Source organism: Scyliorhinus canicula, chromosome 3, assembly GCF_902713615.1.
Source record: "Scyliorhinus canicula chromosome 3, sScyCan1.1, whole genome shotgun sequence".
Taxonomy (NCBI): domain Eukaryota; kingdom Metazoa; phylum Chordata; class Chondrichthyes; order Carcharhiniformes; family Scyliorhinidae; genus Scyliorhinus; species Scyliorhinus canicula.
This window is the reverse complement of record NC_052148.1, coordinates 264,975,368-264,989,878: the sequence shown is the minus strand read 5'-3', so window position 1 is coordinate 264,989,878 and position 14,511 is coordinate 264,975,368. Positions and strand designations below refer to the sequence as shown.

The 14,511-nt window shown below is 46.4% G+C and overlaps 1 protein-coding gene across 1 annotated transcript in view; it reads right to left on the bottom strand.

Moving 5' to 3' along the window:
- Positions 1 to 14,511, bottom strand: part of ccser1 (coiled-coil serine-rich protein 1) — a 1,211,351-nt gene that overhangs the window by 504,337 nt on the left and 692,503 nt on the right. Inside the window, 1 exon segment of the mRNA XM_038792749.1 lies at positions 2,945 to 3,025. Within this exon segment, the coding sequence (XP_038648677.1) occupies positions 2,945 to 3,025 (81 nt within the window).

Here is a 14,511-nt window from a genome sequence, read left to right as displayed (position 1 = left end):
TGACATATTAATAGTACCACTGAATGATTTTATAGCCATGATATTCAAGTTTTCATGCCACACTTATCTATTACAATAAATGCAGCAGTAAAACTTTAATATATACCTGAATTTACCATCCAGTCCCACTCTTCACTGTGCACCAGTGAATTGGGTGTCTAAGGGGTGGGGATCTTGCATTTGAGAGGCAGCTGTACTGTAGGTTTAGCTGGTGTTGTGACCTGTCCATTTATCTCACAATTTGGAGCCTTAAAATTCATCTCCATGCTCCCAAATCCCGAAAATAATTTCAATCAGGAGCCACAGCTGACAGATGGTCAATCAGTGGATGTGATACACAAACCCTGGGGGCAGAAGGTGGAAATCCTGCCGTCATACATCGCCTTTCAAATGCTCAGGGCCTTTCAAAGTGCTTCAAAGACAATGAAGTGCTCCTCAAGTGCCAGCACTGACATTAAATATGGAAATGTGACAACCAATATGCACGGAGAAAAAAGAACAATGCGTTAAATGACCACAAAATCCGTTTTAGCGATGTAAGTTGTATCTCTTTTCAAGTATCAACATAAAAGCTATTCCCCAGGAGCTCAGGCGAGGCGTTTACATCTGATGCAAAACACGACAGCCCTGACAGTGCAGCACTCCCTCAGTAACGCAAGTGTCAGTCTGAATTATGTGTTTCTGTCTCTGAAGGGGCTGGAACCCACAATGTTCTGAGTTAGAATTAATCAAACTGTCAATAAGACAGGATGTGCAAGGCTGAGTATTTAGCCCCCTACTATGCTCCCTATAAACACATGACTGCGTGGCAAGATTTGGCTCCAACTCCATCTACAAGTTTGCTGATGACACGACCCATAGTGGGTCAGACCTCGAACAACGGTGAGTCAGAATATAGGAAGGAGATAGAGAACCTGGTGGAGTGGTGTAATGGCAACAATCTCTCCCTCAATGCCAGAAAAACTAAAGAGCTGGTCATTGACTTCAGAAAGTCAAGTACTGTACACACACTTGTCAGCATCAACGGGACCTAGGTGGAGATGGCTGACAGCTTCAAATTCCTCAGTGTGCACGTCACCAAAAATCAGTCCTGGGCCACCCACGTCGACACTATGACCAAGAAAGTACAACACGCCTAAACGTCCACAGGAAACTGAGGAAATTTGGCATGTCCACATCGACTCTTACCAACATTTACAGATGCACCATAGAAAGCATCCTATCTGGCTGCATCACATCCTGGTAATGATCAGCCCAAAATCGCAAGAAACTTCAGAAAGTCGTGAAGACCACCCAGTTCATCACACAAACCCGCCTCCCATCCATTGACTCTATCTACACCTCCCGCTGCCTGGGGAGAGCGGGCAGCATAATCAAAGACCCCTCCCAACCGGCTTACAACTCCTTCCATCGGGCAGGAGATACAAAAGTCTGAGAACACGCATGAACAGATTAAAAACAGCTTCTTCCCCACTTCTACCAGACTCCTAAACGACCCTCTTAGTGACTGATCTGATTAATACTACACTAGTGAACGTTTCACGCGATGCCAATGTCAATGTATTGACATTGTGTTCCTTGTGTTGCCCTATTACGTATTTTCTTTTCATGTACAAATGATCTGTGTGAGCTGCACGCAGAAACATATTTTTCACCGTACCTCGGTGTACGTGACAATAAGCAAATCCAAAATAATCTTTTAGGATTCAGAATGTTATTTGGACCAATATAGTTGCTGCTTTCATCCAAATAGCCTTATGAGCAAAGACCAGTGGAGAGGGCCAGGGAATGAGAACAGGAAATACTTAAGTTTGCACCTGGTGACGCCTGACCACAAAGGAGATGTTTGGGTGATTCTCCCATCAATTACCCCGGAGACTGTACAACTGTAAAAGTGACTAAATTGCATTAGACACATAATTTGAACTATGGAGCACCCTCCAACCATATCTGGCCCCAAAGTTGTAGTCCTGATGTCAGACACAAAATTCTACCTCTTGTGGTTTCCAGCAGACCATGACGAATGTAGAGCTCAAAACACAAAAAAATTAAACTGCAGGCGGAAACCCGAGTAGGAGTGAAGCAGCAAAGGTTTGTCCGAGAAATGGGGCAGTGTCTCCTTGTAAAGTGCGTTCAGTTCAAAAGCAGCATTATGAGGCAGATGGTCATGTGTGATAATGATGCACCTGAATCACTCAACACTGGACTAATGTAATAAATAAGTCAAAGGCAGAGGGAAAGCAATTGGAAAGTAACATACGAACACAGACCGGATGGGCTGAATGAGCGCCTTCTACGTTACATCATTGCAGATACAGTTAGGGACTGATCCCAACTCACATCATGGTCAGGGTTTAATGATTGCTGTTATCCAGGACAGAGGTTGGTTTTGCTACAACTGGCTTCAGTATCGCTAGATGGTCTGAGAAGGAATGGATAGAGAATCAATAAGGATTGACATTGATGACGGTTATTGAATGATTTATGATGGTATGGATCCGACTGAAAGTGGGCCTCATGTCAGTGCTGGGCTGGCTGTAGCTGTGATATCTTCCTTGGTCAACTGCCTGCTAACTACTAATTACATCTGGTACATTGTAAGGAATGGGCTGTGGAACTGCATTTCACAGAGAGTCAGTGCCCGACTGTGAGGAAGAGACAACGAAAGCTGTTTATTGCTCTTTTAGCCCAAGTCGTTAATTGCTTTTCGTTCTACTTTCAGACAAGGACCGAAAAAAAAACCCTAACGTATAATCAGCCCAGTTTGGCCCATGTATTCAAGGTTCAGTAATGCCAAAGAAACAGAATCTGTGCTGACGAATAAGGCATTGATGGATCCAGCAGTATGACAGGCGGCCATGTCACCGGCCCAAATGCAACTCTCTACTCATTATGCTGCCAGAAGGAGAAAGTGTTTGAAAGACGCATCGCAGCTTCCACTTACAAGCTTGTCTTGAAGTTGGGAAATCAATTCGTCTTTCTCCTTCAACTGGAGACGAAGAAGTGAGCTTTCATCTTTCGGGTCCTGAGAAAGAAAGGAAAAGAGAGGTAACATTCAGAATTGATGAATGATAAATGGAATTGAATAATTATGTTGCGTTTGAAGGCAAGTTAATGGATGGCTGGCACCCAGATTGGTATTGCTCAACTGAACTTTCCTGGCAACCAGTATGGTCTCTTTCTGCAAAGTAAAACCAAGTAAGAGATTCCTGTTGGCAACTTTTCATTCACTATCGTCTTGATCCGAGGTCAGCAACAGCTGCTTATATTTATACAGAGCCTTTAAAGACAATTACACATCTCAAGGTACCTCACCGGAGCATTACAAAACAAAGTTAGACAATGAGCCAATTAAAGGGTGGCCAAGCGGGTAGGTTTTAAGTTGCATCCTGAAGGAAGGGAGGTAGAGAGCTGGAGAGGTTGAGGGAAGGCGTAACCAGAGCTTAGGACCAAGGTCAAATTAAAAGGAGACAGTGTAGTCCTGATGGTAAATTGGGGCAGGGATCATGCGGTGGTGTTGGGTGAGGAAGGTGGGGCGGTTGGGGGGGGGGGGTGGGGGGGTAGCAGGACAGGTGAGGGAGGTGCAGGCAGCATCCTGAAGCCTCAGCAGAAAAGGCCCGCGAGGAACTCCTGAACTTCAGCTGAATGGGCCCCAATCAATCTCCCGTTGGACAATAGTCAACAGGCAGAAGCTGAACCGGGCGCTGAAGGAACAGGTCCTCACTCCCGGGTCAGCACTTGAGAGGGGGGAGCCAGGAAGGCATCGCGATCAGGCCAATAGCAGTAAGAATGCTGGAACTCAGTGGCTCAACTTTCCTTGAGGGGCCTAGATAAGCAGTCCTCTGCATTGACAAAATAGTAATTTCATTGGATAAGTAATTAGGTCCAGAATAATACCCTGGCTCAAACCCCCACTATTCCAGCTGGTGGAATTTAAACTCAATTACTGAAAAGAAAATTAAAGCCAGCGTCAGTAATGTGTAAAGTGGCCATATAGTCCTAGATGATGCTAGGCTGCTTTCCCCTTTGAGGGGGAGAGCTGACTGATGGTGATTTAACCTGACGATCACCACATCTCAGGGGAGGGGCAAGGCTGAGGAGGTGGGGGGTCTTCGTGAATGACCTCAGCCGACACGGGAATTGAACCCATGCTGTTGGCCTCGCTCTGCATCACAAACCTGTCCAGCGAACCGAGCTAAACCAGCCCCTAGTGTCAGTCATGGGGACCGTGAAACTGTCGTCGATTGTCCTAAAATCCCATTTGGCTTACAAATGCCCTTTAAGGAAGGAAATCTGCTTTCCTCATCTGGTCTGGCCCACGTGACTCCAGACACACACAACTGTGGTCGACTCTCAAACTGTTCTCTGAAAGGACCTAGCAAGCCAATCAGTTCAAGGGCAGTTAGGGCTGGGCAACAAACATTGGCCTCGACAGTGATGCCCACATCCCGTGGAAGAATTTAAAAAAACGCCCCACCAAGAATAAATCAAAGAACTGCTACAGTGCAGAAGGAGGCCATTTTGCCCATCAAGCCTACACCAGCCCTTCAAAAGAGCACTCCGTCTCCGTCCATCCCCGATAACCCATAACCTAATCTGCACATCCCTGAACACTAAGGAGAAATGTATCATGGCCAATACACTGAACCCGCACGTCTGTGAACAGTGGGATAAACCGGAGCACCCGGAAGAAACCCACACAGTCACGGAGAGAATGTGCAAACTCCACACAGACGGTGACCCAAGGCCTGAGTTGAACCTGGGTCCCTGGCTCTGTGAGGCAGCGGTGTCACCGAGTTTTAAAGTTTTAAAAAAGGTAAAGCAGCCATCTCTGGCCCTAATCCTGACTACTCACTGCGAGTTTCACTTTTCCGCACAGCCCTCCAGTTTAAATATCAGTGGTCACCAGAGCGCAATCTGCAAACGTGGTGGATGGCCCATTCGCCCGCACAACGCAACAGGTTCAAGTTGGAACCTGCACAAAAGGACAGGGACCTCCACAGGGTGGTGTTCCAAGGGGTATTTTAACTGCCCATTGAGCCAAGTTCTGCCAGTTGGGCAGGATTAAAACCACATTCTATATCACTGCAGGAAATGTCACGGCTCACTCAGCAAGCTGTTCGTGTGGGCTGAGAACACTGATTGCAACATTATTTGCTCTGAATCTAATGGAAAGCATACCAAGATGGGTGTTTGCATTCTGAGTGCTCCGAGGGTTGGATAAAGTACATCATTATCTGCAACATTTTATCATTACTAAAAGTAAAATCATTACCCCATTAGCACTTCCATGTTCCGAACAAAAATCTACCTAAGCTTTTCCAGTACATGAGTGCGCTGGAGATGATCTTGGATATTAAGCCGCATTTCCCTGATGGTACTTGGAAATATCTATCATTTCTACATGAGCTCATTCGAAACACATTGCAGTGGAGATGCAGCTGCAAACTAACAAGGATCAGATGATAAAATAATGGCATACACTGAGCAGAGTCTCAAATAAGGGAGTGCTTCCTGAATGCAGGTTGATAACAGAGAGGGGACAAAGCAATGCAGCCACAAGAGTGTTGTGCAGTCATCAAAGAGCTTGAAAGGTCACAGGCATTCAAAGTAAAGTGCCAGAGTTCACAACGTGACAAGCTAACAAAAGTGAAGCATTAATGTGTAAGATTTACTTACACTATACAGAAAAGAAATGGTACAAACAGGCCATTTGGCCGAACTGGTCAACCCTGGAGCTTATCCTCCACAATTCCACCCATCTTGCCAACCTTTACCCCAGGAAGTCTGTCCCGCGATCATGTTTTGGTTTCACTTTAGCTTTTGAGCAGAGCGCACACCCAGTCAGCTCTGCTGCCAGTGTCTTCAAGCCTTATGTTTTTCTGCAAATGTTCCCATCTGCCTGGAGTCTGCACAAATGATACAAATGTTTTTGCTCAATCCCAGATGAGCAACTGGTGCTTTTTATCTCATTACAAAAATGCAACGCTAGGGCAGCACGGTGGCACAGTGGTTAGAGATGGATTGGACACACTAAATTGCCCCTTAATTGGGGAAAAAAAATTATTGGCACTATAAAAGTTAAAAGAACAAAAAAAGCAATACTGCCCCAATGAATGATCAAAGATTTTATTTTAATTTTTAAAATTTTTTTACCCAATTCATTTTTTCCAATTAAGGGGCAATTTAGCATGGCCAATCCACCTACCCTGCACATCTTTGGGTTGTGGGGGTGAAACCCACATAAACACAGGGAGAATGTGCAAACTCCACACGGACAGTGACCCTGGGCCGGGATCGAACCTGGATCCTCAGCACCATGAGGCAGCAATGCTAACCACTGTGCCACCGTGCTGCCCCAAGGTTTTCTTTTTAAAGAGGCATCATTTAATTTATATTTTCAAGTTGCGGCACCCCTCCACCCCAGAAGCATTTGGACATTTGTTCCCCACCCCCACCACACCGAAGGGGAGCCCCCCCACACAATGAGGGTCCCCCTGTGAAAGACTGCTTTTCACCTGGCACTGCCAGGTTGAGACTGCCAAGTTGAGACTGCCAAGTAATCACAGCAGGGGGCAGAACCCACGTCCCTCACCACCCGGGGGCTATACTGACCTGTGCTCTCCCGGCATGGTTATCACGACAGGTTTTTGTTTTTGAAAACCAGCAGTGATTCGCGCCTGCATGATGTCACACTGCCGGGTGGGAAAATATGTTGAGTAGGGGTGTCAAGCCCGCTAATGACATTATAATGTATGAAAAACAGGCCAGCTTCATTCATAGGTGTGAACCTATTGCATCATTGCACGGGGAAGTGAGGAGACCAAAATCTCAGCTGGCGCACATCCCATTTTCGGCCTCTCGCGAGATTTAGTGGCCATTAGGGGACTAATCATCCTTTGGGCTTTCCCAAACATGAGCGACACTGGTGGCATTTTGTTTCAAATTTAACAGCTCATGTGAATCTACTAATTCCCAGTTAATTTAAAAGTGTATTTTACAGGTTGTTTAAGTGTGACTGCTTGGCTGAAGCCTTCAAAGACAGATAATAAAGTGAGATTATTTCTTTACAGGAAAAGTAGGAACCACTGATTATAAATAGTGCTTCCATAAAAAGTTTGTAGCAGCTGCCGACAGGTTAAGGTTAGTTATTATTTCTTGTTGCCCAAGTTAACTAAATCAAATAGGTACTGTTACGTTACTGCTGCTATTGTCTTATCATTTAATGCTCAATCCATTCATTTGTCAATTAAACCTTATTTTCGAAGACTATTGTGCTTCTAAAATCAAGGAGGATCACTGGGCAGCATGTGATAAAATAATTTGGCACCTAAGTAGACTGAAACAATCCCTCATCTCTACAAATGGACCTTAATGTAATGACCAGGGAGAGGTCTGGTGGAGTAGCTACTGGGCCAGAAGCTCTGCGTTCAAGTCATGGAAGGTGCATTTATAATGTGGACACACAGGTTGACCACCAGCCTGTAAATCCTTCCAATGCACCTAATGGCAGGCGTTAAGAGTGGGCACATTAACTGGTCAGTCATACTGCAGCAGGCAATGGCAAACTACCACAGTATTTTGCCAAGCATAATCATGGGCCAGTTCAATGGCAGTCCTCTTAGGGCTTGGCACCTGGAGGAGGAGGAGGAGGATCGGTAAGTTGACACGCTCCAGGACGAAGGGAACTTGTGCTCAACTACAAAAAAGCGTCTGGGAAACAAGTCAGAGCAGTGGGATAAATATCCAAGTTACAAGCTTCTGCCTGGCACGCAGACAAATGGAAAGAAGGACAGAGTCACTTATTGGTGCTCCAGCTGCCGTGAGGCAGGGATCTGAGTTGGGTGACGGAGTGTCTGCGTGTTTCAGGTTGCAAGTCAATAGCAAATTGGGCAACCATCAAACAAGGCAATGGGGGCAATAGGGGAGTGCAAGGTGGAAGGCCGTCTGTACCCTTTACTAGACTATAGCCCACTTCAGCTGATTTTATTTCCAAACCTTTCTTGCCCACATCCCAACACTCAACCGAGGGAGACTGCCTCATAAAGGAGTTTCAGAAGCCGACAGTGATTAAATAAAGGCTTGTTATATTTTATAGATCCCACGCTGAGTAAAGAGATGTGCGAGCTTATGTAAACTATCACAATGAATTAAGTTTATTAGAATTGTGTAAATAATAATAATGAAAACGGAGCCTGCTTAATTATTTATGACACTGCCCTTCGCACGCCATTATCCCCGCACTTCAGGGTCAGCGTCTCCGAATTTCACACTTGAGACATACTGACAGGAAAAATGAATTAAACGGGAATTTTACGGGCAGGACAACTTGATAACAAGCCCCGGATTGGGAGGATTGGGAATGACTTTGGGAATGAGCCAGTGCAAACATCAGTTCCGAATCCTGTGGAAGAGCAGCACCTCCCAATTCTCTGCCCATTTTTGCACAGTTTGAGTTTGTCAAATGCATGGATCAATGTGGATTTTGAAGAAGCACAGGAATAAATCTAAATAAATAAACCTAAGCTCCTGAGATGTGAGGAAACAGCTGAATAAATTGAGCGTATAACATTCGCAGGACACCGAAATCCATTGAATATGCTCATGCAAATTGTTCTGAGAAAACCAAATGTGTTTTGGAAATTGCAAATGACTTTGCTTTGTCAATGAGCAATCTTGAACGTGTCCTGTGAATACAACAGTAATAATTCTTTGGCTGTTGCGATTACATTTTCCCGGCAGCAGGACAAACCCCCGCCTGTGGGTTTTGCAGCGGCACTGGGTGGTGATAGCGGGAAATCCCATTGACAATCGATGGGAAGGTAGAATTTCTGCGGTTGCCTCTTTGGAGCTGCTGCTGCTGCTGCTTGGGCGGGGCAGGGTGAACGGCGCAGACAGAGCCATGAACTCTGGATTACCCGAAGCTTTGCAGCGGGTCCGGCAAGGCTGAAGTAACAAATGCATAAACGCTGCGGTCGAGGATTTCTGCAGCAGTGGGGATGAGTCGGGAGCTGGTTGACAATTTTCCGAAGCTCTTCATAAATGTGGTTGCGATGATCTGCGGTTGTGGGATTGAAAGATCGCGGGGCGGCAAACGGATGACAGTGGGTGAAACCTCGGGCAGAGTTTTTGGGTCCAACAGGGGTGGAAATGAAGTCCGATGAGCCTCAAAAGACCACAGCTGGTCGATATCCTCATTTCCTTCGGATATTCCTGCACAGAGGAGGCGGTGACATAGTGGTATTGTTACTGGACTAGTAAACCAGAGACCCAGAGTAATGCTCTGGGGATCCAGATACAAATCCCGCCACTGCAGGTGGTGAAATTTGAATTCAATAAAAATCTGGAATTAAAGGTCTAATGATGACCATGAAATGATTGTCGTTAAACCCATCTGGATCGCTAATGTCCTTTAGGGAAGGGAGTCAGCTGTCATGACTTGGTCGGGCCTACATGTGACTCCAGATTCACAGTAATATTGTTGACTCTTAGCTGCCCCCTCAAGAGCAATTAGGGGTGGGCAATAAATGCCGGCATAGCCAGCGATGCCCACATGCTTCACGGTGGCAGCTGCTCGAGAACCCGGCCTGGAAAATAGTCCCCCCTGTTATGGGCCAGGGTTTAGAGAACCCCAAAGTGTATCATGGAGTTCACCTGACCCACAACTTTTAATAGATTGCGGTATGGGGAGCACACGGCCCACTCTACAGGTGTGGTACAGCAGAAATGGAAAAGTATTTTTTAAGCAAAAAAATGCTTATTCGATGAACTCAAGTTAAACTTTTTAAAACATACAGCGAACATCTTAGCAACCATTAATTCAAATACAACCCCCAAAGAATACAACACTAAGTAATCCTTTAAGCATTCCTTTTAACATCCATACGTCTTAAAACACCTTTTACCAGAAGCACATCAGGTTAAAGTCACTACTCTTATTAGTTTTAAATCACCCGGATCGATTTACAGTCTTTAGATTACAGAGAGAGATTCATACACCTTCTGGCTGTGACTGCAGCTATCCAGCTCTGAAAATAAAACAAAAACACACCCTGCAGCAAACAACCTAAAACGAAAGTAAAAAGCTGACAGACAGCCAGCTCCATCCACTCTCTGACATCACTACCTTTCTTAAAGATACTGTCACTACAGATATTTATATACACACCCATTTATAAACGCCCATTTCTTAAAGGTACTCTCACATGAAACCCCCTTCGGCCGGCTCGCGGGAACCGGACCACCCCCCCACAGTGCCCCCAGCCCCGAATAATGACCCCTCTGCCCGCAGATCGGCCCTCCCCCAACTGTGGTGGAGCTGGATTGAGTCCTCAGCCGCCACACCAAGCTCCCGACGGGTGAGACCATGAGAGACCCACGGCGTCGGGAACTCGACCGGTCGGGGGCGGAGCATCGGGGGGGGGGGGGCCTCAGGCAATGGTCTAAGGCCGTTGATATGTAGCGCGGCGTACTCCAAGAGTACGCCGTTTTGGAGGGGGTGGAGCATCGTGAAAACGGCACCGCCCCCGATTTTGTCGGAAACTTGGATTCACCGGCCTGTCGCCGAACGCAATTTTAAGTCGCCAGCTGGATAATCCAGCCCCTTTTCTTTAAGTTTCTTCAAAAAGGTGGGTCAGAAGCCTATTTCATATTGAAGTGCCCTCTCCATTACTTACCTGCCATCATAGCTACTGCTCCTCTCGAGCTGGAAGACATCCTATTGGCCCTCCAGCTTTCCCTCACTTAATTGGACGCGGAACTAGTCTCGATGCCAATTAAAGGGGCCTCTCTTTGAAAATCCCAATAGTGACTGCTTTCAGGACGGAGAAATAATCCCGACTTCTGATTCCCACCCCCGGAGAAAAAATACAGCCCCCTGTGTTTAAACACCAACACCAGTATGTGACTTCAATGAAGATCATAACTGTGCATGGTGTAACAGCAGGGTTACATGTGATTCCATCAGTTTCTTGACAAGCAGGTTAGGCCAGAAGTGCTTTCAAGTAGCCACTGCAGGCACACTGGCCTCCTTCTGTGCTGTACTATTCTATGATGCTATAATGAAGCTCAATGTTCATTATGATTACCATGATTTAGTAATGGCTTGTTGGAAGCGTACATGTAATTGCAGTCCAATCGTTCCGCCATTTCCTTTGCTTCGCCAGGGTAACTTTATCACCTGCAGGCTTCAAACCCATATTGGGAAGCCGTGGACACGATATTCCAGCCACGGCGTTGATCATCGCAGACGGGACGGGAAGATTTGGAGAGCTGTTAAAAGTACGTGCACAGGCCATGGCGTTCTCTGGCGGTGAAAAATGGTTGTGCTATTTCCCGATCCATGTACCCAATGAGGCGAGGCTCTGCGCTAAGAAGGTGTTGAAAATATTATCCCCGATCTTTCCTCAGTTTCCACAAATCATTTTTATTTACTGGATCTGTCATGTTTGGTTTGTTTTGTTGCCCTTACACTTTCCTGCCTCGGTGACAGGACCTCGTTTCAAATCATTTCTTTCACTCAAACTGAGCGTTTGCTCATTCTTCACAGGTGTTAACATGGCAATTTCACTGGAGACTGACATGTTCCCAGGTTAATCACGCAACTGACGGCAACAATTCCGAATCAGGGAAAAGAACAGTTTTCGGGATTCACTCTTAAACGCTTATGTAGATTTCTGCTCATTATCCGTCATGCACTTTCAAAACATTTAATGCTCACTAAAGATCAGGTGGAGCCTTGTTCTCAGACGTTTTGCTGAATTTTATCCAAACTTTAGGGCAGCACGGTAGCATAGTGGTTAGCACAGTTGCTTCGCAGCTCCAGGGTCCCATGTTCGATTCCCGGCTGGGTCACTGTCTGTGTGGAGTCTGCATGTTTTCCCCGTGTGTGCGTGGGCGTCCTCCTGGTGCTCCGGTTTCTTCCCACAGTCCAAAGATGTGCGGGTTAGGTGGATTGTCTATGCTAACTTGCCCTTAGTGTCCAAAAAGGTGAATTGAGGTTCCTGGGTTCAGGGGATTGGGTGGAGGAGGAGTGTGCTTGAGTGGGGTGCTCTTTCCAAGGGCCGGTGCAGACTTGATGGGCCGAATGGCCTCCTTCTGGACTGTAAATTCTATGATTCTATGATTCTGCCAGAGGCAGAAAGCTTGATTCAATTCAGAACAAAGTTTACACCCCGACATGTTTGCTGCAACAACCAATTGCATTCATATAGCACCATCAGCTTGGAAAGAAATGGTCGAAAGTGCTCTACATAGAGGCACAATTAAATAAAGGGCCCTTTTGTATCACAATGCCCCGAGTTAGGATGGAGAAAGTGTTCCACCTCTGTTCTCAATCACGACCCAGTCACCCCTGCTGAAAGGTGGGTATGAAGGTGAGTGAGGATGAGGTGAGTTTCAGGTAACAGCAGGAGTGGGAATGAGAGAGAGTGTGGATGCATGGGTTTGATGAGGGTTAGGGGAGCTTTAACAGTGCAATAGCCAAATACCCAGTGTTCCTGTATGCATCAACAAATTAAGGGCAATCAGTGAGAAAACTAAACATGTTGGGGAGAATTTCTGCTCATCAATTATTCACAATCATTATAGCAAGAAGTTGGGTTTGAAAAGCGCTCTTAACGATTATTTTGGTAATGATAATGTGCACCCAATCAATCCCAGTTAATGAGAACAATTGCTGAGGTGACATGGCCTGTTGCAGATCTAGTGAAATCTCCTCTGGCATAGGCACTTCAAAAACCCACTAGAAACAATCTCTTGTTCACGATTTTGGGTCATACTTGAGCTGGAGATGGGCCTCTGACCAAACAGCCCAACATCATAAAGACTACCTATTTTGACCTCCATAATGTTACTCAATGATGCCAGGCATCGGTTTAACTGCTGCTGAAATCCTCACCTCTGCCTCTGTAGCCTGTGGACTTGCGTATTCCAATGTGCTCCATCCAGGCCCTCATGTTCTAGTCTTCCTAAACTTGATCCAATCCAAAAGACCTAACACGGGCCAATTCCTCTTCCCGTATTATAGGTTCACTGACCTACATTGACTCTTGGTTCAGCGTGACATTGATTTTGACATTTTCATCCGTGTTTTCAAATCCCTCTCTCTAATCTCTTCCTCCCCCACAAACTCTCCAATACAGCTGTGCTCCTCTAATTTTGACCCTTTAGGTTTTAATCAGTCTGCCGTTGGTGGCTGTGCCTTCAGCTGTTTAAGGCCTAGGCACTGGAATCCCCTTTCAAAACCTCTCCAGCTCACTTTCCACCTGAAGATGTCTGAAACCTGGCCTAGTGTTTTTTTATTTGATTCTTCTATGCGCAAGATTTGGAGTTGGAGGAACGTAGAGATCCCAAAGGATTGGAATAGTTTATGGAGATAGGGATGGATGGGATCATGCAGGGATTTAGATTGATGATGAGCGTTTAACAATCAAGAGTTTGGTGGACTGGGAGCCAACCTGCATCAGGGAGCACATGAGTGAAAGGGACTTGGGGTGGAATTCTCCCATGCCCTCACCGGCAGGAACAATGGTGGGCAGAGGGGAGGGAAGAACTCGGTCGGAGGCCCACAAATCGGTTTCATGCCCAGTGTGAAATTACAGTGGGATCTACCGATGCTGCCTGCCACGGCGAATTGGGAATCCTGCTGGAGGACGGCATGGAACTGATTCGCGTTCTGCGAATGAGATGTAGATGAAGGCCCGACTAGAATCTTCAGCCCCACGCCCGATTCTCCATGACACCAGCGGAAAAACTCAGGGGCCCAGAAGACATTTGGACAAGCATGGCGAAGGAAAGTCGGGAGTTTTCACAAGAAGGTCTGGGGCTGCCTCTGGAATTTGGGATGAAGGCCGCCAGCAGTCCTGGACCCTGGGACACCACAGCAGTGGGTGTGTGTGTGTGTGGGGGGGGGGGGGGGGGGGGGGGGGGGGGTGAAGCATCAGTCAGGTGGATCGTCCAGCTTCAGTTCCATCGAGGAGATTCATCTTCCGTCTTCAATGGTGGGTCAGTGATGTCGGCCCCTTTTTAAATATGATATGATGGTGGACACGCGCCATCAAGCCCCCCCACCACGGAAGATGCTGCTGAAGTAATTACACCAGGGATGGAAGATATGGCATGGTTTCCTATTGGCTGGAAACACCCTCCGTCCTCACCCCTGACAGGGGACTCCATCCTGAATAGGAGAATTTCGCCCTGGATGTGAGTTAGGATGAAGACAGCAGAGTTTTGGATGAGTTCCTGGTTATGAAGGGTGCAGTGTGGACAGGCCAATCAGGAGAGCTTTGGATTAGTCAAGTCTGGAGGCAATGGAAATGCGGAAGTGGGAGGATCGAGGAACAGAAGCTTACAGAAGTCAGACAAAACTTGCCAGAATCCTGTACCCCTCGAGTGTCCTTACAAAGAGCTGTAACAAGTCCAATATCAATTTCTTTAGTGCACTTAGTAATAGACTCAAAAACACACTGATGCTTTCGCCTTGTGCTCACGTTTTCAAATTGACCTAAAAAA